This window comes from Onthophagus taurus, chromosome 7 (assembly GCF_036711975.1).
Source record: "Onthophagus taurus isolate NC chromosome 7, IU_Otau_3.0, whole genome shotgun sequence".
Lineage (NCBI taxonomy): Eukaryota > Metazoa > Arthropoda > Insecta > Coleoptera > Scarabaeidae > Onthophagus > Onthophagus taurus.
Window position 1 is genome coordinate 5,713,540 of NC_091972.1, and position 22,642 is coordinate 5,736,181.

Below are 22,642 nucleotides of genomic sequence, written 5' to 3' on the forward strand. Positions count from 1 at the left end.
ATACCTAAATGGTGTGCTTTACGCATAGAGGTAGTATAAATATTATTTAATTATTATATCCTAGTGTATAAATAGACTGGTTGTGATTTCTCTACATTTCAAAATAAAACACCAAACATTAATTTTAACTCATTTGATGAACCTTTTACCTCAAAAATATTTTATTCAAAATTTCTAATTTTTTGACATAAAAAAACATTTTTAGGTTATGTCATAATATAACCTAAAAAGTTTTCTTGTGATTCTAACCTAAAAATTTAATTTTTAAGGCAAATTACATCGAATTTTTCCCAACTTTTTTAACTAGAAGAATCGTAATTGTTGTCTTTCATTGAAAATCGATGCAAAAATGTTACTTTAGTATCAATTTGACGTTTATAAATTTTTGACATTTACTGTATGCAAAATCCCTATTCAAAAAATTAGAAAATCAGGAATTACTCAAGAATGGTACAAATTTCAAACATTTTAGATGATTTATTTAATTTAAACAACAACTTAGTTTGGAGAAGGTTTAATTAAGAATTTTTCAAATTGTTTTTAAGAATCATTAATTTATTATAGTTATTAATATAGTTATTACATATGCGAATCTAAAAAGCTAAATCAAAACAAAAATAAATACACGTTTAAGTTCAATGATTTTAAATGATTAAAAGAATTTATCGTTTTTAAAAAACATTTTTAGCCCCATTGATCATCAGATCGTCCAAACTTGTAAATTAAAGATGCTATAAAAATGAGAGCATTTTGAAGAAATAATCCAACTCCAGGCCATTGTTTAACTAAAAACAATAAATAATTAATATTAAATAAATTAATTTAATCTTAATTTACCTTCTTTATTGACAAAATTAGCAAACAAAATTAAACAAGCTGCAATTACTGAACCAAATCCCATAACAAAACCAATAAAAAGAACTATCTTTGCTCCCCTTGAGCCCATACATCCTCCTTCATAAGCATCTCCTCGAATCTAAAATAAAAACGATCGTTTAATAACAATTATTAAAAAATATTTTTATCTTACTTGTGAATTGGAAATTGAATTAACAATAATTAAAGATAATGTACCGAAAATACCACAAATGTGGTAACCAACTGTAATTCCTCCATCGACGGAGGCAGCATCAATTATAAGCCACCATCCTAAGAAAAACTGAAACCAATTTATTTCGGTTAATAATAAATAGATAAAAACAAAGATATTGTTTTACCAAAAAACCGGCTAATATCGATGCTACAGCGTTTCTTTTTTCTCCACCCTCAAACCAAACGCACGTCGGTATGTTTAAGTTTTCGAAACAATTTGCCATAGTTTATTGTTAGTTTACCGACTTAATTGTTGTTGTGTGAATCATTAACCAAAAAACTTTTTATGTCACTTATGACAGCTAATCACACCAACACAAAAACAACACAAATAATTTTCAAATACGTATTTATTAATCACTTTTATACAAATTATTTACTTCAACATAATTATTTAAATTCTACTTTAATTTATATTTATAAACAAAATTAATTCATATAAAAATTTTTTTATTTTTTATAATTTTTATGTTGGTATTAAAAATTTTAGTGACACTCTCAAATGACACCTTCCACGTAGTTTTTGGTTATTGGGGTTATTTCTGATTCGAATTTTTATTTTAAAAGAGAAAAATGGTAACTGTATTAAATACAATCGATACGGGACATGAAGATATGGTCCACGATGCCGAAATTGATTACTACGGTTTACGCCTAGCGACGTGTTCATCGGATAACTCTGTTAAAGTGTACGATATAAAAAATGGGGCTCACACGTTACTTGAGGAACTTAAAGGCCACTTTGGTCCTGTTTGGCAAGTAGCTTGGAGCCATCCCAAGTATGGAAATTTATTAGCATCTTGTTCATATGACAGAAAGGTAAATGCAAACACAACATAAAAAATAAGCTTATACATTTTATTTTAGGTAATTATTTGGAAAGAAATCCAAGGGAAATGGACCAAATATCATGAATATTCCGGTCATGATTCTAGTGTAAATTCTGTACAATTTGCTCCATCTGAACATGGTTTAATTTTGGCCACTGGAAGTAGTGATGGTTCAATTTCAATTTTAACTTATCAAAATGATAGCGGTTGGGATGCAAAGAAAATACAAAATGCCCATGCTATTGGATGCAATGCTGTTAGCTGGTGTCCTGCCATAACTCCAGAATCAGCATTTCATAGCAACCAACCTCAAACTCTTGTAAAACGAATTGTTTCAGGTGGTTGTGATAATTTAGTTAAAATCTGGCGCGAAGATGGAGATAGATGGGTAGAGGAAAATAAACTAGAAGTCCATTCCGATTGGGTTAGGGACGTTGCATGGGCCCCTTCAGTAGCAATGAACCGTCATATTATTGCTAGCTGTTCCCAAGATAGAAGAGTAGTCATTTGGAGTAGCGAAGATTGCCAGAGTTGGACACCAACAATTTTACATACATTTGATGATGTTGTTTGGAATGTTAGCTGGTCTTTAAATGGTAATATTCTAGCTATTTCCGGTGGAGATAATAAAATTCATTTATGGAAGCAGAATATTGAAGGAGTTTGGCAATGTATTAGTGATGTTATTAAAGGACAAGGACAAACACCTGTAGAACAAAGAGCTTTGTAACATTTATAATTTCTATGTTTTAAGTATGATGTTTAAATGTTCAGGTTTCTATTTTGTAACTAAACACCATGTCACAAAAAAAAACAGAAAATGTTGAAAGATAGTGATCTGGTAATAAAAAATTGTATTACTGATAATGTTATGGCATTTAAATGTAATTTTTTGTTTGTTTCTTTTAAACATTAATGAAGTTGTATAAGTAATGATTTTGATGATTAAATGATCAGGTGATTTTGTCATTTTTTGAAATAAAATCGTTTCATTCATTCTCAATTTCATGAAATATCCATTCCAAAACATTTTCATTATTTAATTTACTAATACTAAGGTCCGTTGAGTATTGGTTATAAGGTTATCCAACTCGAACAATTTGACGTTGACGAGGTGAGGTAGGAAACGTGACGTCATTGGAAAAGTATAATATACAGGTGCCCACTTTGTATGGAATATAGTATACAGTGTCCGCCAAAAAGTCAGCAACACCCGTTTCATTTCTGTTCCATTGTATCTACGTTTCTGAAATTTAGTTTATATAGGAGGTTCATACCGATCTTTCGATCTAAAGTATTTTTAAAATGGTGGCCACTTCCGGTCCCCCGGAAGTAGATCACAACTTCGTTATTTTAAATGGAATGCTATAGTTTTTATTGCTTTTTTTAATTATATGCGAAAAAATAAGTTGACTTTGATAAAGGTTATTGGTACCTAGCGTTTTTCGTTTTCGAGTTATTTTGATTTTAAGTTTTTCTTGACAGTTTTCACCATGCCCTTTAAAACTCCATCCAAACGTTCATTCTAAAAGCTCTAAATTGGCACGATTATTCTTTAAATGCTGTCAAATAGATTGTCATTTGCTGTATCACAGTATCTTATACAGATGGTCAAAAAGTGAATTACTTTTTTTCCGCATTCAATGGTAAGAAAGTCGAAAATTTTAAATGGTACGCTCCATATTTTTTTTAGCTCACCAGAAAGGGAGTTTGCCATGGAAAAAGGGAGCTCTACATAACAATTCAAACTAGAACTAACGTCTGAAGACGCACGGCTAAACCCGAATTTTTCTAGTTCTAGTCTAGTGTTAGTTCTAGTTTTAGTGCAATAAAAATATACAACTTTGGACTCATTTTAATGTTTTTTTAAATAAAGAATACATCATAAAAGATTACCATGAAGTTGTCCATTTATCTATTATATGATAACTTCAGATTTAAAATGTCAACCGCAATTTTGACATATTTGTAATCTTCATTAAAAATCCTTTAAAATGAGTACAAACACGACATATTTATCTTGAATATTAATGAAGTTATGCTCAACTTGCGGTTACAAATGTCAACGTCAATTTTGACATATTTATAATCGTCGTGAAAAATCCTTTAAAATGAGCCCAAACATGATACGTTTAATTCCAATATTACTCGAGATATAAGCAAATTCCGACTTGAAATGTCAATGTCATTTTGACATATTCTTAATTTTTATAAAATGTCTTAATATTTGTCACAGAAACAAAAATATAATAAAGAAAACTTAAAAATTAAGGTTGGTATTAATATTTAATAGTTAAATTGCTATCTTCATTGTTGCTAACTTCGGATTTAACGTTTGTTTATTCAAACTTTTTTGTTTTTTGAGATAAGTGCGTCATGTTTGGACTCATTTTAAAGGGTTTTTAATGAAGATGACAAATGTGTCAAAATTGACGTTGACGTTTCAAACCGGAAGTGATTGTATTTCCATTAATATTAAAGTTAAATATGTCGAGTTTGGACTCATTTTAAAGGATTTTTTATGAAGTTGATAAATATGTCAAAATTAAAAGTTCGAACTTTTTGGTTTTTTGAGATAAATGCGTCAAGTTTGGACTCACGTTTGGTTTAGTGTTAGTTCTAGTTTTAATTGTTATTTAACCCTAAATTCTTGTACATTTTAATTGATCCAAAAATTTTTTTTTTGATTTGATCCACTTACCTTGCTTATAATTTCATCCATTTACCTATTTTGAATTAAATACAACCTTTAAATCCAATTAATTATGTGTTTTTCATTCAAAAAAACTTAAATTGAACGTCAATTTTGACAAGCAAATGTAATATTTGGATCTTAATCACCATGGTAATCGAGTCAAGTTGGATAACCTAACAATAATAAAATTATAACCGTTAATATTTCGCTTTATATTTTAATATTTTTTCAATTTTATATTTTTGTATGTTGCTTCTTAACGTCACAGCAAGGCTTTTGCGGGGGATACGTTCATAACAACAGTGTTCATATGGAGTTGGATCAAGGTCTATAGAACATAAGGTTACCCAATACCGATTCTCCTCCTCTGAGAGGCAAGGTGGGTCAGTGACGTAGCTGGTTCTATGAACAACACAACACCACCTATACTGTGGTACAGTCTATATAAAATATTTAAACCTCGCATCGTGTTGTCACGTATAGGCACATGTATAGGCTATCTTTTATTCTGACTGTATCGAACCAGTGACGTCAATTTGCGGGGTAATAATCGATACTACAGAGGCATAGGGAATGAGGTAACCTTATGTTCTATAAACCTTGGAGTTGGATAACCTTATACAGGTGCTTATTCAACGGACCTTGAATATAATATAGTGTAATATGATAGGTCGTTTTTTAAATTTTACTTAATATTCAACGAAGGCGTTTTAACTCTCTCAACTGCCTTAAAGTAATTACTTAAAGAAAATTCGATAAAAATAATGTATCGTGCCGCCATCTATTTTCTAAACAAACAATTATTATTAGAATTATAACATTTTTATCGCAACTTTAGATATAAATATAATAATGTCTATAAATTTAAACACCAAACAAGTGTTATTAAACTCAAGAAATAGAGAGTTTATGTATATAAATAAAAATATAGAAATGTCAGAAACGTTCATAACAACAGCGTTCATAGGGAATTGGACAACCTTATACAACAACAAAACTAGTATTCAAATACATTTTATTAGCAAAACACAATATTTAGAAGAACAGAACTGAATTATAACTTAGTAAAGCAAACGATTAATTTTAAATGCGGTGAATTGATTTCAAAATTAATGATAAGTGATTTTTTAAAGTGTTCTAATTTTATTCTTGTTGTTGGACTTCGGATGGTTTAGGGGGCTCCTTCCCATCCTTCTTCTTTGATCCAGATACAATATCATCGATACGCAACAATAAAATAGCCGTTTCAACAGCAGTTTTATAAATTTGCAACTTTACAGATAATGGCTCCCAAATTCCCTTTTCCTTAATCTGCTCAACTAATTCTCCAGTTTCACCATCAATACCCCAAGTACATGGTGAGGTTTGATCGGTATGAGCGGCATGTTTTGCTCTCAATGCGGTTAAAGTACGAATGGTGTTTGCACCGCAATTTTGAGCCAAAGTTCTGGGAATAATTTCCAAAGCATGCGCTAAAGCTCGGTATGGACCATGAGTCGCCTTCTGAATTAAATGCTGAGCTATTGCCATTTCAATAGCTCCACCACCAGGAACTAAACGTGGTGTGACCATAATGTTTCTAGCTACTTGAAGAGCATCTTGTAAATTTCGTTCAGTTTCATTTAACACATCTTTACTTGCACCGCGAAGTAGGATTGTACACGCTTTTGGATCATGGCATTTTACTAAGAAAGTGAAGTATTCATCACCTATTTTTTTAACCTCAAAAAGACCACATCTTGTGCCTACATCAGATTCTTGAAGTTCTTCTGTACGATTAACTATTGTAGCGCCACAAGCTCTTGCGATACGATTATTATCAGATTTTCTTACACGTCTGATAGCCGTTATTCCAGCTTTAACAAGGAAATGTTGTGCTAAATCAGACACGCCTTTTTCAGTGAAGATTAGGTCGGGTTTAAGAGCGATTATGTCGTCACATTGTCTACGTACGTGTTCTTCTTCAAGTTCTAACAATCTAGTGAATTCCTGTAGAGAATTAAAAAATTAATTTGATTAATTTTAAGTTTTAAATGACTTTATACCGTATCTCCTTTAATTTCTATGTTTGTTTGAGATTCGCCTTTTTTATATTCAAGGTTACAATCAAGCAAGATTATTCGTGGGTTCTAAAAAAAAAAAGGTTTAGATAATAATTCTTTATAACATCTTTTATACCTCAATATATCGCTTCATTTTTGGGTGAGTGACATCCTTATTGACCATAATTCCATCAAGAATCTTAGAATCTTCAATAGTACCCCCTGGAATTTTCTCCACCTTGACATACCGCTTAATATCAACTTCTGTTCGACCATTTTCTGTCAATGTTACAGTATTAACCGCATCCAAAGCAATATTTACTGCTAAATCGGACCAACGGCTTATGAATTTGGTACCAATACACCCTTTAATCTAATAATTTTCTTATAAAAATTGTATTTTATCAACCTAAATACTTACCACATTAGCTAAAGCTGCTTTATTATTTTTATCAACAGGAATGCTATATGGTCCCTCTAAAAGCTTTATCATATCCTCTAAAGCTTGCCTATACTGTCTAATAATAATGGTGGGATGCATTTGTTGCTCTAAAAATTGTTCGGCGGCCACCAACATTTCCCCGGCAAGTACAGTAACGGATGTGGTACCATCACCAACTTCCTCATCTTGAGTACGAGCGATTTCAATCATGCTTTTTGCAGCTGGGTGTTGTACGATAATTTCACGCAAGATCGCATTACCGTCATTTGTCATTACAATCCCACCCATGGGATCCATCAACATTTTTAACATCGCCTGTGGCCCCAGACATGTTCGAATAACGTCCGCAATTTGCTTTATTTGAAAATTAATAAAAAATGGGTGTGTTAAAAATCGACATAACCTCAAATTTTTTAAAATAGTTTTTGGGGCTTATAAGTGATTGACGTGATTGTGGGGGTGAATGGAAACATGAAAATTTGATGAAAATTGCGATTCTTATCGTATAATCAGCAATAAAAGCACGTGCTTACCTTTCCGGCATTGATGTTCTCCAACTGCACCTTTTTGCCGCTATCACGTTTTGTGTTTTGGCCTGTAAGAAAAAAGCTGGTTGGTAAAGGGTTAATCACGAGATAAATAACAAGTATACTTAGGACTAAAATAGGTGCACGTCCAGGATACATCTTTCTTCGTAGATTTTTATATAAGGCGACAAATTATAACCGCAAATTGACACACGCGTGAACGAAACGTTCTCGAATAATACAGGCTACGTTCAGTAAATAATTTGACAGGAAAATAATTTTTAATCAAATTTTTACTTTATTTACTTATGGCAATTTATAAAATTGTAATTAAATAATTGTTTATAATCATAAAAATACATTTGTGTTAATATAATTATAAAAATTTTAAATCTATTCTATAATAAACATAACCTTTAAATCATTTATGTCAAATACAAAACATAACCTCAATATTACTTATTAATTAAAAATTTTAAAATAGCTCAAAAAGAAAATCTCAATAAGAATGGAAAATTTAATTCCTCCGATTCTTCCCGATATCAATCAAGACTTGTATAATTATATAGTTTGTATTGACAAACTTCCCATTCATCAGTATGAAGAAAATCAGGAATTGTGGCCTAGAAAACCGAATGTACCCGCTTTATTTCATTGTGATGGATCACCTTTAGCTTCTACTTTAAAGGTAGAGTTTATTTGAGTCAATTTTATTTATTAATTTCATATAAAGTGAGATACTTATTTAGTTTTTTTTAAATGAAACAATTTAGGTTGTAAGAAATTTAGAAACGGGGGCAATAGAAGATTTTATTGAAGTTCCTATCGAGGGTGTAGGTGAAACTGCAAGAAACTCAACTTCATTAACAAGAGCCCCTGCACCAGCTTCAGAATCAATTCGGGGAAACGCCATGAATTTTCCATTTTGGCCAGCTGGTTATCCTAATCCATTTGAAGATTTAGAGGCGAAAGAAGAAAATATTTTATCTGGTAATTTTCAATTCAATAACATTTCTAAGATAAATAAAAATTAATTAATTTTAGGAGAGATTTTAACAGTTCCTCCAGGATTTAAAAGAGGATTAGTTTTTGAACCTGATGGTGTAACAATTTGTAAAAACCCAATTGCTTATGATAAATGTTTTGATATAAGACAAACAAATAATGTAATTGATATAGTGGACATTGTAAATAAAGAAAAAGACTTTATGGGGATTTGGAATAATAATAAAAAAGAAGAGGAAAAAATACCTAAACAAAATGAAGATCTTCCTGAAGAAGAAGAAGTTTTACCAAAAGAACCACCATTATTAAAAATTTCCGAACTGACTTCAACCGTCTCTTCAAAGGCGACAAAAACAGAATGGGCTGTTTTATTAGATTGCACCAAACCGATCGATGATTTTGAAGAACGTATACCTGAAATGGCTCATAAATACAAATTCGATCTTGATATTTTTCAAAAACAAGCTATATTACAATTAGAACAGCATAACCACGTTTTCGTCGCTGCTCATACTTCCGCCGGAAAAACCGTTGTAGCAGAATACGCCATTGCTTTAAGTCAAAAACACATGACAAGAACTATTTATACATCCCCAATTAAAGCGCTATCAAACCAGAAATATCGCGATTTTAAAATGATTTTTAAAGACGTCGGTTTAATAACAGGAGATTTTCAAATTAATCAGAAAGCTGCTTGTTTAATTATGACTACAGAGATCTTAAGATCAATGTTATATTGTGGTAGTGATGTAACTAGAGATTTAGAGTTTGTAATTTTTGATGAAGTTCATTATATTAACGATAAAGAACGCGGTCACGTTTGGGAACAAGTCTTAATTTTACTCCCTGCTCATGTTTGTGTCGTACTTTTAAGTGCCACAGTACCAAATACCATGGAATTTGCCGACTGGTTAGGAAGAACGCATCAAAAAAAAGTTTACGTTGTAAGTACAGCAAAGAGACCTGTTCCATTACAACATTATTTATACACTGGAACCGGCGGGAGTACTAAAGATAATCGATTTTTGCTTTTAAATAGTTCAAATACTTGGGTTCAAGCTGGGTAATTAAATCGCATAATCAAATAAATGAGTTATTAACTTTTATTATTATTTTAGTTATACAAAAGCGAAAGATACACTTCCACCTCCAAGCGCTGTTATAAAAAAGTTTGCACCTCCTCAAGAAAAAACTTTATGGAACGCCCTAATTGGGCATCTTCAAAAACATGATTTACTCCCAGTCGTCGCTTTTACATTTTCACGAGCAAAATGCGATCAAAATGCGGATAATTTAAGAAGTTTAGATTTAACTACAGCGCGGGATAAATCGAATATTCATCGCTTTTTCGAGGAATGCATAAAAAGCCTTAAAGAACCTGACCGACAAATTCCGCAAATCGTTAGAATGAGGGATATTTTGCAAAGAGGAATTGGCGTTCATCACAGCGGGGTTTTACCGATTATAAAAGAAATGGTTGAGATGTTATTTCAAAACGGTTTGGTTAAGTTACTCTTTGCCACAGAAACTTTTGCTATGGGTGTAAATATGCCAGCTAGGACGGTCATTTTTGATTCAATCCAAAAACACGACGGAGTTGAATTAAGAACTTTAGCTCCTGCTGAGTATATTCAAATGGCTGGAAGAGCTGGGAGAAGAGGATGTGATGATCAGGGTACTGTTATAATTTTGTGCAAACAAAAAATACCTGGGGAACAAATTCTAAAAGGAATGATGTTGGGAAGACCTAATCAACTAACTAGTCAGTTTAGGCTAACTTATGGAATGGTAATTTTATCAATAAAATATTTTTTTTTGTAATTCGCGTTGGTAATGAAAGCAAACGGGTGCTGTAATGACACTCCTTACAGCATCCGATGCTATAATGCGATTTTAGTAACATTTTATGGAACCAGTTCAAGTTGGTGACATTGGGTCATTTATTTTTCTAATTGTCAATGTGACAATTTGAACTACATCTGTTGTTCGAACCTTCCGTGGGGCTTCTCTGCAAGTAGTGCATAGAAAACAGCTTTGTAGAAATGCAATTCTCTAAAAAAGAAATCTCGTACTAAAAATTGAACGCATGTAGCGCCATCTCTTGGGGATTTTTTGAAATTATTCAGCTAAGAACCGAACCACTAGAATACATATTGGATTGGGTTTATGTATAAAAGCTCCAACCACAGAATAACTGTTTGTACACACTATGTGGCTCCAATTAACATTCCGACTGGTTGGGAATTCCTCAGATGCAATTACACCTGTCAAATAATACCGCCACATTTGAATTTCACTGCATCATATGACATGTGAGATTGCATCTGACGAGCTTTCAACCAGTTATAACTAAACTCCCTAGATTTACAAAGTACCGCGGTTTGTCGCCATTTTTGCTCGAAAGTCAAACGGGAAATGAAAACTATGTCGTTCTATTGATAACATTACGTCAAAACTCCTTTCTTTTTTCTCGTGGTACTCTTAAGAGTCGTAAGCCCTTCTTACTGCTATTTTTGCAACTCCAAAGGCAACAAGACGGCAATATTTTTGTAAATAAGTGGTGAGAAGCAGTGACAAGTTGTCAAACCGCCATTTTGGCTCGAAAACAGGCGTCATGAACCGCGGTACTTTGTAAATCTAGGGACTTTAGTTATAACATTAGCTGAAACAAAGCTATAATGTCAATTATAATCTAATTAATTAATCATACCATTATTACTTTATTATACTCTTACCGAAAAATCACTTTATTGACAACTTAGTGTCGTTTTCATTAGTCAATTCTGAACAAACTTCAACTTTTAAAATTCTTAGCGGCAAATTTAAAAAATATAACTCGAATTGGAATTTATACTTTGTAAATCAAAAAAATAATACTGGTAATAATTATTATTGCTGTCTCTTATCATTCCCACTATTAACAACAAAATTGTTAGTTTAATTAAATTATTTCAGTATAGACGCTAATGCCCTCTTACGGGGAGATTTCGACATACAATCAGTCCCAAGGTCTCCTATCAAAAATACCTGGGGCTGAAGTAGTATTTTAATAGAACTCTGAACAATTTCTTTTTATTTCGGGAGGTGTCACGAAACATTTTCTACAGGTGAATACATTTTGTGTTTTGACAATCTCTAATTGTCAAATCAAATTTCTATTTTCAAGTGTTACGGTGTCACCAACTGCTACATACCTATTTCTCTACATTGTCAAAATTTATTTTATTTTTGTTAAAAACAAGGATAAAAACGCGAATTACAAAAAATAGCATAAAAAACACGTTTCATAAGACTTAAAGCACTCATTCATTAAAAAACCACTCGTTTTTAAACTTGAATTCGTGCATTTCAAGCGTGTCTTACGAAACTAGTTTTTTAATATACTATTAAGTGTATTTAATTAAATTATTAATTAAAGGTGCTTAGTTTATTGAGAGGTGAGAGTTTAAGCGTTGAAGGGATGATGTCGAGGAGTTTTCGAGAAGCTGATCATCAAAGAAAAATGTTCGACGTCCATAGAAAATTAGAAAAAGTTGAGGAAACCCTTAAAGTTGAAACTAATCAAGAATTCAGCGAATATTTACAACCATTAGTTAAATTTTTTGATAGAGCTAATGATTACTTGAAAGTTCGCGAAGAAATTTTACCCGATATAATACAATTTCACCGCGTTTCTAAAGAATTAACCCCAGGAAAACTTCTATTAATAACCCACTCAAAGCATATAAACAAATTAGCAATCCTTCTTTCCTCGAATTTAAAGGCATCCAAACCAATATTAAAAGTTTTAGTTTTATCTGATAATCATCAAAAAGAGGAGGAGGCGGTTCAAAAAGACTCTTGGTATAAGATGTTAGCCTTGGCGAAAAATGATATCTATCAACCAATCGGAACGGCTACCCATCAAGTTTTAACCATATCCTTATTAGATATCTTTGAAATTTGCTCGAAATCGATTAAAACCGATTGCGATTTAATCTTAAAAGACTGGGATAAAAGACAAATGCCCCGATTCAAAGACGACCCTCCAGGTCAAACGTGCCAACACGCAGTTCAAGATTTATTTGAAATTACAATCGCTATGTTTAATAAAAACGTAGCGAATTTACCGTTGAGATATTTAGATTTTTTGAATGATCTAAAAGTTGATGATGCTATTTTATATGATCATGTAAGAGAATTGGTTGAGTTAAAAGAAAAATTGTTGGATCATGTTGGGTGTGTACAAATTCCGAATTTTGAGGAACAATTTTTGGGGGTTTTTAAACGAAAATCGCTTGAAGATGAAAAGAGGCATTTGAAATTTTTGGTTTCTCATGCGAGCATGTCGCTTTATCCGGATTACGAAAGCCGATTAGCTTTATTAAGAGACTTAGATTATGTTGATTCTAATAATCAAGGTGATTAATTTAATTTTTTTAATTAATTTTGTTTAAACTTAATTTTTTTTTAGTTCAATTAAAAGGAAGAGTTGCTTGTGAAATGGGAATGAACGAATTAGTTATAACTGAATTAGTTTTAAGAAACATTTTAACAAGACTACAACCGGCGGAAGTAGCCGCTTTATTATCAAGCTTAGTTTTCCAAGCGAAAACTAAAAAAAATTTAGCCGATTTTACATTAACGGAAGAACTTAAAAACGTAAATCAATTTAACTTTAAAAAAATGAAATAATTATAAAATATATTTTTAGGGAATTGAATTTTTAAAAGACATGCATTCGGAAATTACCGATTTAGAATTAAAACATCGAATAAGTAACGATTTGGGACGCGATGAAGAATTACATTTTGGGTTGGTGGAGGTTGTGTATAATTGGGCTTCTGATAAACCGTTTGCTGAAATTATGGAGTTAACTGATGTCCAAGAGGGAATAATTGTTAGGTGTATTCAGCAATTGAATGAAACTATTTGCGATGTTAGAAACGCTGCAAGACTTATTGGTGATCCAACGCTTCAAAATAAAATGGAAGAAGCCAGCACAGCTATTAAAAGAGATATTGTTTTTGCTGCTAGTTTGTATACTCAGCGTGAAGGAGAACTTATATAATTGTAATAATAAAAGAAACGAAGAGATCTTGCTAATAATTTTTATTTATTTCCCATATTTAGGAATATTTCTCTGTTAGCTGTATCTGGCTTATTGATGAAAGACTATTCCATTAGCAATAATTACTCTTCTAAGTCCAACTTTTACCACATTTTGATGAATTTATCAATTAATCCCTATTAATTTTGCTGATCACTTCGATAATTTCTTGTTAGATAACTTTACGCTAAAACGCTCGAGTTTAATTCGCGGCCAAGTCAAGCAACCCGGGGAGTAAACCGAATCTATGTGGTATATATAGGTTTCTGCTTTACCTACAATACAACAATCTAGCGCTGATAACATATAAAACTACACTAACACTAGAACTAGAAACATTCCGCTTAGCCGTACTTCTCTTAAGACGGCTGGTAGATGATAGGTAGTGCTAGTACGCATAAAATATCACTATGTTACACATTTTTATTGAACTAACACTGGACCCAGAACTAGAAAGTTTCGGGTTTAGCCGTTCGTCTTCAGACGTTAGTTCTAGTTTTAATTGTTATGCAGCGCTAGACCAAGAACTAGAATCATTCGTGTTTAGCCCTCTTAAGAGACGTGCAGCTAAACTCAAATCATTCTAGTTCTAGTTTTACTTACAATTAGATTGAGTGATTTACAATCGGATTAATTTCGGTTCCTAAGCCATGAAAATGCTTGTTCAACTCATCAAGCGAAAAACCTAGGTGAGGTTAAGTTGAGTACATGAGAGTGGAATAAAGAACACATTCAAATTTAAATACAAGAAAATTGTAGTAAGAATATCTTCAAGAACATTCTCGTCACACTGTGGCGCTGTAATCTTCCAATTACGAATTAGAATTCTTTATTTAAAGCCTTTAAATCAATGCGTTAGGTTGCTTCTACTAATTAATTGTTATATAACATTAATTATTAACTAATATTGTAAATTCCATCAAAATTCTTAATACGGTTTGCTTTACAAAATTTCCTTAACGTTTTTTCACTTTAGCGATATTATTTAAAGTGTTTAACGTAGCGTTACTGAAATAACCAAGCGATTTTTAGCTTTCACCCATTGTTTACCTGTAAATCCTCTAGTATTTAACTAAATCTTCACCTTCTATTGACGTAATGGACAAATTATAGCACTTCAAAAAAGAAAAGTTTGTTTCAAATACGTTCATTGTACTTGAAGACTTAAGTGTCGTAACAACTTCTTTTCATTACCATGTATTTGAAGTTAATAATTACCGTTGTATTAATATTAGTGAATTTCCAGTATTGTTCTTGTTCCCTTAATAAAAGTGGAAGTTATCTTGAAATGGAAAAGATCGATTTTAAAGATAGAAATCAAAGGTTTATCCATTTTAATACAGATGACAGCGGCGTTATACAAGTAAGAATTTTTTAAAGCTTTATTTTATTATTTTTAATTATTTTTTTTGTGAAATAGTGTAATCTTAAATTTCTTTTAGGTGGAATTGGCTTTTAATGTTCCTTTTATAAACATACCAACAAAACAAGCATTTAATATGACCAAAGGTGCAATGGCAAGTGTGAATGTAGGAAGTATTGTGTTGGCAGGAGTTGTTGTTGCGGGAGCGGGCTTTGTATTACCTGCTTTATATCATTTTATATCAGCAAAAGGATCTTTATCATCAAAAGCAGATCGGAGTATGTTTTTTTAACTTTTTCAAAGCTCATAAATAGACTCATAACAGATAGATATTTTAATCCCGATAAGAAATAAAAAATAAAAACGATCACAAACATACACAAAGACAAAACTACAAAACAACAAAACTACAAAAAGGTTACAAATCGATTGATATTTAATCGTGTGATATTCTACTCGAATAGAAAATCTACTTCTTGCCTTTCTTTCCTTTTTTGCCGCCTTTACCGCCCTTTCCTTTACCTTTACCCTTTCCTCCACCACCTTCAGGCTTATCCGATGGAATGTCTTTAGGATCATATTGCGTATCTTGATGAACCACATTTTTCTTTTTCCTAAACCTTTCTGGATGGATAAGTCCAGCGGGAGGAGTAAATTCAATATCCAATTCGCTATCTGAGGAACTCTTTTCATCCTCACTACAGTAACAGAATTCATCTTCCATGCCCGGTTCAATCTGTATGGGCGGTTTATTTTTGGTTATTTTAAATTGCATCGGTGTACAATCCATGTATGGACTTTCATTTTCTTCCAGTTTGTATGGATCTTTCAAAGGATTCATTGTTATGAAGTAACAACCATCTTTTTTCTTTATTTGAAGCGTAGGTTTAGGAGGAACTGAGACGTCCGAGTCAGATTCATAAACTCCAAAAGCGTTCTTACGCTTTTTCTTTGGTTTGCTCGGAGTTGCTTGAACTAAAGCTTTAAGTCCTAACGCGGCTCGATGCCGTTCTATCAATTCAAGCATAGTATGTGTCAATGCTCCGGGTTTCCACCCTCTTCTAGGCTAAAAATAAAATTGTTGTTCAAAATTAAAATTATTGTTACATTTTGTTACTACCTTTAACCTTCCAGGTTCTCTTATATTCCATAACCATCCCATGTTGTGTGGAACGTTTAATGTTGGTGTGACGCAATATCGATGACCAATTTTTACGCCAGGATAATTATCCCCACTATCTAAAGCAAATTTGTTTTTCCTCTTGCCTTGTTTTTTTGGTTTTGGTCTGTCGGCATCACCTCCTGGTCTTTTATCCGGTTTGTCTTTTGATTTTGCTTTAGCTTTTGTTGATGGACCGTTACCGCCACCGGCGCCTCCACCGGCGCCACCACCGGTGCCTCCACCGGTGCCACCACCGGTGCCACCACCTGCTTTACTAGGAGTATCCTTTTTTCCACTTACAGCATCCTTTTTATTAGGATTGCATGTGTTACATTCGAGATTTCCACTCTTAGCCAAACACGTAGTAGGGACGCACGGTTCGACTTTATCGAGTTTGACTTCTTCAGGAGGTTTATTGTCAACTGGAGCATCTTGTCCTCCTGAGCACTCCATGCACTCCAAACTTCCACCTGTCTTCATACACGAAAATGGCGTGCACGGTTCAATTTTATCTAATTTTCCAGTTACTAATTCTCTGGGTATATAACAAAAATGAAGTGTAGTTCTTGAAAAATATGAAAAGAACCTATGATTTACCCTTCTCCTATTATATTTCCTGAATTTGGTGATTTTCCACCAGCACACGGACATGGTTCTGGTTGAGTTGGTTTCCTATAAAAATTATTACATTTCTCAGATCTCGTTTCATAAAACCTCTTTAACATCTTAACAATTCATAAAATCCCCATTACAAAATCTTCCTTGGTAGGATTTGAGAATTGAAAGAAGTCAATGATGAACGTGCAAAACAAAAAGATTTAAAGTAGTTTTATGAGACTGGGTCATAATAGAATTATTTACGTTTCTGGTGGTGTTTTTACTCCTGAACCGTTTGCACAAGGACAACTTTCCACTTCTTTAAATTGAGGACTTGGTGGTTTTACACTAAACGGACACGAGGGATCATCGCAAGGACCAGATTCTTTCGAACCTCCTGATGGTGATTTAAATAATGGACATCTTGGATCGTTACAAACTTCTTTATCTTGTTGTAGTATTTTTTCGTTAATTGGACAATTAGGATCGGTACACGGAGGAATTGCGTTAAATGGACAATCAGGTATTTGACAAGGTATTGGCGGGCCAAAAGGACACCCTGGTACATCGCAAGGAGGTGGCATCGCATAGGGACACATGGGAGCTTTGCACGGAGCTGATACAGGTTTAAACATTTTATCGGCAAAATCTTGACCTTGTTTAATGGGACAATTCGGATTTTTACAACGATCTTTAGGTAATGGGTCGGGACAATCCCAATGAATTGGAGGGAGAGGATCCTCTACTTTATAGGGACAAGTTGGGGCACCACAATTTGGAGGCAATTTACTCATTTGAATTAGCGCTTCGTCTACGTCTTCATCACTAATTCCTAATCTTCTTTTTGTGTAAGGACATGTCGGTTCCCCACAAGCGGGGGCAACTTGTTTTCGTTTTACCTCTGGTTCGACAGGTTGTTGCATAAGTCTGGAATACGGACATGTGTTGGTACCACACGAAGAGATACTTAGGGCGTCTTTAGCTTTTTTGGCAGCTAGAATTTCCGCTGGGATTTGGGGGCAATTATCTGGGTCGTTGGGACAAAATCCTTTGCATGATTCATCGATGACGTTCTGGGCGAATGGACATGTTGCTTGACCGCATGGACCTAACGCTTTTTTGTATGAATCCACTAATTTATCGAAATTATCCATCAGGCTTTTGCATGCTTGTAGCGGTGATGATTGTTTATCATCCATTGGAGCACCCCCTTTTAGACGTAATATATTTTTAGTTATACTTTCACTTGACAAATCTTGTACGCTTTTTTTAAATTTTTTAATCTTTTTCTTCAAGTTTTTCATTATTTTTGGTTCCTTTACGTTATAAATTCTCATTAATTCCTTTTCTTTTTCATCGGTTAATCCTCCTCCTCTTAATCTATTTTGGTTTAGCTTTTTGAGACATACATTTTCATTATTGACATTTTTAGCTTCCTTAGAGAATCCACCACCTCTTAAACGTAACACATCTTTATTTACAGTATCACTGGATGAACTAACACTTTTCTTCGGGTGTTTTGATTCCTTTTTGCTTTTCTTTGTACCATCACCTTTCTTGCCGACGTTAACGTTTGATAATTCGTTTTCTTTATTACCTTCTGGTATTGCACCGCCTCTTAACCTAATTACTTTTTTCTGACACGAACAATAAGATCCCCCAGAGTCAACACTGCTAGTTTTACTTTTCGATTTTTTCGTTTTCCTTGGTTCGTAATCTTGATCCGGCTGTTTAGGTTTTCGATACAAACCAAACGGGCCGTAATTCTCCATGGTTCCATTAGCGTGACTTAATCCGTAAGTTGTTGGAGGAACTACATGGCCGTACACAGTTCCTAAGCCTTGACCTGTGGCTAAAGGGCCAATTCCGTATTCTTTGAAGAGTTTCGCAGCAGGACAGTCTTTGTCGTTGCAAAGCATGTTGTTGATGTTCTCGATAGTCAAATCTTCATCTGGAATTGGTTCTAGCCCGTTTAGTCCCGATGTGCTTGATCCTAAAATATCCGCTAACGTAATAAATTTGTTATTATCCATGCGGAACATTAAAGACATCTGGTCGTCAGCAACAGTTTTATTGAAACGTTGAGTAATGATTTGTTCTAGATTGAAAGCTGATGGCATTACGGAACCGGGTACTTGTCTCCCTTGTTCCGCGAAGAATGTTTTGAAAAGTTTATCATCTAATTCGGTCGGATTTAAAGTAGGTCCTATTGGTATGTTGTCCATTGAGGTTCCCATTCCATATCTTTGACATTGAAATGTTGTAGCTGCATTAGGGCTTTTGTACAAATACACAGATTTCATTTGGCCGTCTTTTGGATCTTTTTGTTTTACGATTTGATACTGCGTTGTGATACTGTTTCCAAAACATGATAATCTAATAAAAACATCAATTGTGCCTGCATCGGCATCGGCTGGATCTTTCATTACATAAGTGTCTCTTGAACTAACTGGAGTTATATAACCAGTATTATCATTGCAACTATCTACCATTTGAACGAAATCGGATTGCCAATTTACTAAAGCAGTTCCAATAGGTGAAGGAGTATCTTTTTTGAATAGTGTTAATTCTAAAGGATATGCCGCAAATGATTTTAAGATCTTATCAACGGTACATGAAAACAAATACGATTTTCCTGATGCAAATTCCATTTCTAACGACTTGGAACCTTAAAAAATAAATTTAAAAGAGTTTCAAAAAAAATAAATTTGTTTTACTTTCATCTGATCCTCCCAAACCATCGTTACGTATTTCTAAGCTGGTAATGTTACTCCACGCAGCAACGATATTAATCTGTTTCTTTTGAGGAAGATTGTCGGCATTGGCGAAGTAGATCGAGTCTACGAAAATTTCGACGAGAAACAACTGTTCCATATTCTTACCCACTTTTACTTACAAAAAAAAACATGCCCAGATTGGTGCTGTAATTTAGATATATTAGGGCCGACCCCGTTTTTCACAGACGAAATTTTGCGCAACCTCGACGTTGCATGTTTTTTATTTTGACAGTAGTGAAATAAATATTTATTAATAATCTTTTGATTTGTTTCGTTGACATGGCTGCCCTTTATTATTAACATAATTTTTTTTAGGTGGTGATTTTGGAAATGCGATTTGGAATCGATTGAATTCAAGGATGCAAGATGTTTTAGAAGAAAACGATTTCGATAAATCGGCTTGTATTCAAAGAGTCGCTTGTTGGATTGTGAAAAATTCTTCGACAAAAGTTTCTAAGGGAATCGGGAACAGTGGCGATAAAATTATCGATGGTATATCATCAAGTGGATTTTTTAAAGATATGATACAAGATACTTTTTTGCATCATCCCGTTAAATTGGGATTAAAACGGGGGAGTTGTGCGAAAGAATACGGAAGATGTAAATTTAATCAAGAATATTTACAAGAAATTTTTATGAAGGTTGTACATATTTAGGTATTATTTTGTTATAACCGAAATTGTTTCCTTTTTAAATAAAATTGTTATTAGCCCATAAAAATCTTCATTCACGATTTTATTGCAAATGGCAATTTACCTTGGAATTTATATGAACACAGATGGAAAATCAATTCCGATTTACAATTCGTCCCGTTTTCGATTTGGCACACTGCAGCAACAGATTCCACGAATGCGTTGCGCCGTTTTGCTTGAGCTTAATTAGAGAGTTTATTAACATCGAACGGATCTACGGCTATTAACCATTAATCTTCGTAGTAGATGAACCGCGCTCGAGGATGAATTCGTATGGCATCCAGAAGTAGGAGCGGTTCTGGCATTTGAAATCGGATTTACTCTACGATAAATGACGTAGATTTACATTACGACCACAATCCTAAGGCTTGACTAAATGCAAATGTCTCACCGTTGTTATTATTTATCTCTTTCATTCTTTGCTATTTGATATTTACGGGAAATGCCTCTTAGTTATTTGACTTCCTAGCTATTTTAATTGCAAATTACTATATTTAGATTTTATTAGTTTTCATTTTAATGAAATTCCATTTATAATTTATTTCATTTATAATTTCAGGTACCTATTACTATTAAATATCTTATTTCTTAATGTCTTGCTCGATGAAAAGTCATTCAGAAACTTTGGGGAGATGAATTGCGACCCAAAAATCGAGAATCTGATACGATTAGCAGCAGGGCAGTGGCATAAAACTAGAACTAACACTATACCTAGAACTAGAATCATTCGGGTTCAGCCTCACGTCTCTCAAGACGGCTAAACCCGAATGATTCTAGTTCTAGGTATAGTGTTAGTTCTAGTAACAGTGTTAGTGTAGAACTAGAATTAACACGACACCTGGAACTAGAAACATTCAGGTTTAGCCGTCTTGAGAAACATGCAGCTATACCCAAATGTTTCTAATTCTATTATTTGAGGATTGTTTGTTGAAATGTCGCACCAAAGCTTTACATCTGAATGTGATGTTGTTTGTTGCGATAGGTTATATTTAGTAGTTTGTGTCTTTGAGTATTGTTTGTTTAGTAAATGTGTTAATTCTGTATCGTTAAATTGCGCGTTTTTTAAGGTTTGTGTGTCAGGGTAAATTGATGTCCATGTAAAAAATGTTTAAAGAATTTGATACTAGTGTAAATTGCTAACAATTCTCTATCAAAAGTTGAATAATTTATTTGGCTTGAAGATAATTTTTGAGAAAAAAATGCTAAAGGTTGTGTTTTATTGTTTATAGTCTGTGATAAAACTGCTCCTATACCTATACTTGAGGCGTCAGTCGTCAGTGAAAGAGTTGCTCGTGGTGATGGGTGTGCAAGAGTGACGGATTTTGAAAAAAGTTCTTTGGCTGTAGTGAAAGAAATGTCGTGATGGTGTGTCCAAGAAGTGATTGATTTAAGTTTTTGTGAATAAAGTGTTTTTGATAAATGATGTAAAGGAGCTAAAATGTTTGAGATGTTTGGTAAAAATCTGTGATAAAAATTTATCATTCCTAAGAATCGCTGTAATTGTTTTAGTGTGGTTGGTTTTGGAAATTCAGTTATGGCATTAACCTTAGATTGCGAAGGGCGAACGCCTTCAGCAGAAATTTGATGACTTAGGAAATTTAAATCTGTAACTCCAAAAACACATTTTGTTGGTTGTATATTAATATTACAAGAGGTTAACCTCTGAAACAATTGTTGTAAATGAAGATAATGTTCTTCTTCATTGCGACTGGCTACTAGAATATCATCTAGATATACGAATAGGAAATCTAAGCCATATAGAACTTCGTTTATGAACCTTTGAAAGGTTTGTGCCGCATTACGTAAACCGAAAGGCATTCTCGTGAATTCGAACAGACCAAACGGTGTAGTGATAGCCGTTTTAGGAATATCGTCTTCTTCTACAGGAATTTGGTGATAAGCTCGTACCAGATCTAATTTTGAAAAAAATTTGCAATTGTGTAAATGTAAGTTAAAATCTTTAATGTGCGGAAGAGGATAACGATCTGGAACTGTGATGTTGTTGAGTTGTCGGTAGTCTCCACATGGTCTCCAATCGTTGGAATCTTTCTTAGGAACCATATGAAGAGGCGACGCTGTAGAAGAAGAAGACAGATTCCTAATGCCACCATTTGTTCGAATTCTTTCTTTGCGATGTTGTGTTTGTGCACGTCTAAACGTCGGGGACGACAAAACGGTAGGTGTGAGTTGGTAACAATTCTGTGTCGAGTGTTATGTCCAACTGGTTTTGTAAAGTCCGGTGTAGACGTTAATTTTGGAAATTTTTTTAAGAGTGTTGTATATTTGGTTTCAAAAGAAAAAATTTTGGGAGTTGGAATAGTATTTTTGA

General features: G+C 33.4%; 6 protein-coding genes across 6 annotated transcripts; 3 read left to right on the forward strand and 3 right to left on the reverse strand.

Annotated features, from left to right (window-relative positions):
- Positions 1 to 534: 534 nt before the first annotated feature.
- On the reverse strand, positions 535 to 1,397 carry LOC111415054 (transmembrane protein 50B). The gene is made up of 4 exons (XM_023046545.2): positions 1,218 to 1,397; positions 1,031 to 1,159; positions 838 to 976; positions 535 to 785 (listed from the first exon to the last, which is right to left on the reverse strand). The coding sequence occupies exons 1-4, from the start codon at positions 1,314 to 1,316 to the stop codon at positions 685 to 687; spliced, it is 468 nt and encodes a 155-aa protein (XP_022902313.1). The 5' UTR covers positions 1,317 to 1,397; the 3' UTR covers positions 535 to 684.
- Positions 1,398 to 1,582: 185 nt separating this feature from the next.
- On the forward strand, positions 1,583 to 2,884 carry LOC111415072 (secretory 13). The gene is made up of 2 exons (XM_023046564.2): positions 1,583 to 1,911; positions 1,960 to 2,884. Exons 1-2 carry the CDS (start codon positions 1,666 to 1,668, stop codon positions 2,650 to 2,652), a joined length of 939 nt encoding a protein of 312 aa, XP_022902332.1. The 5' UTR covers positions 1,583 to 1,665; the 3' UTR covers positions 2,653 to 2,884.
- Positions 2,885 to 5,615: 2,731 nt separating this feature from the next.
- LOC111415056 (chaperonin containing TCP1 subunit 3) lies at positions 5,616 to 7,882 on the reverse strand. The gene is made up of 6 exons (XM_023046547.2): positions 7,754 to 7,882; positions 7,635 to 7,696; positions 7,081 to 7,455; positions 6,796 to 7,032; positions 6,663 to 6,746; positions 5,616 to 6,606 (listed from the first exon to the last, which is right to left on the reverse strand). Exons 1-6 carry the CDS (start codon positions 7,785 to 7,787, stop codon positions 5,761 to 5,763), a joined length of 1,638 nt encoding a protein of 545 aa, XP_022902315.2. The 5' UTR covers positions 7,788 to 7,882; the 3' UTR covers positions 5,616 to 5,760.
- A 171-nt stretch (positions 7,883 to 8,053) lies between these two features.
- On the forward strand, positions 8,054 to 13,710 carry LOC111415055 (superkiller complex helicase subunit twister). Its single transcript, XM_023046546.2, has 7 exons — positions 8,054 to 8,316; positions 8,402 to 8,618; positions 8,673 to 9,696; positions 9,752 to 10,421; positions 12,052 to 13,033; positions 13,087 to 13,274; positions 13,327 to 13,710. Exons 1-7 carry the CDS (start codon positions 8,137 to 8,139, stop codon positions 13,681 to 13,683), a joined length of 3,618 nt encoding a protein of 1,205 aa, XP_022902314.2. The 5' UTR covers positions 8,054 to 8,136; the 3' UTR covers positions 13,684 to 13,710.
- A 1,138-nt stretch (positions 13,711 to 14,848) lies between these two features.
- Positions 14,849 to 20,326, forward strand: LOC111415043 (uncharacterized). Its single transcript, XM_023046535.2, has 3 exons — positions 14,849 to 15,085; positions 15,165 to 15,363; positions 19,937 to 20,326. Exons 1-3 carry the CDS (start codon positions 14,918 to 14,920, stop codon positions 20,275 to 20,277), a joined length of 708 nt encoding a protein of 235 aa, XP_022902303.2. The 5' UTR covers positions 14,849 to 14,917; the 3' UTR covers positions 20,278 to 20,326.
- On the reverse strand, positions 15,407 to 19,866 carry LOC111415080 (uncharacterized). The gene is made up of 5 exons (XM_023046572.2): positions 19,562 to 19,866; positions 17,109 to 19,512; positions 16,845 to 16,919; positions 16,206 to 16,782; positions 15,407 to 16,151 (listed from the first exon to the last, which is right to left on the reverse strand). Exons 1-5 carry the CDS (start codon positions 19,716 to 19,718, stop codon positions 15,555 to 15,557), a joined length of 3,810 nt encoding a protein of 1,269 aa, XP_022902340.2. The 5' UTR covers positions 19,719 to 19,866; the 3' UTR covers positions 15,407 to 15,554.
- Positions 20,327 to 22,642: the final 2,316 nt, after the last annotated feature.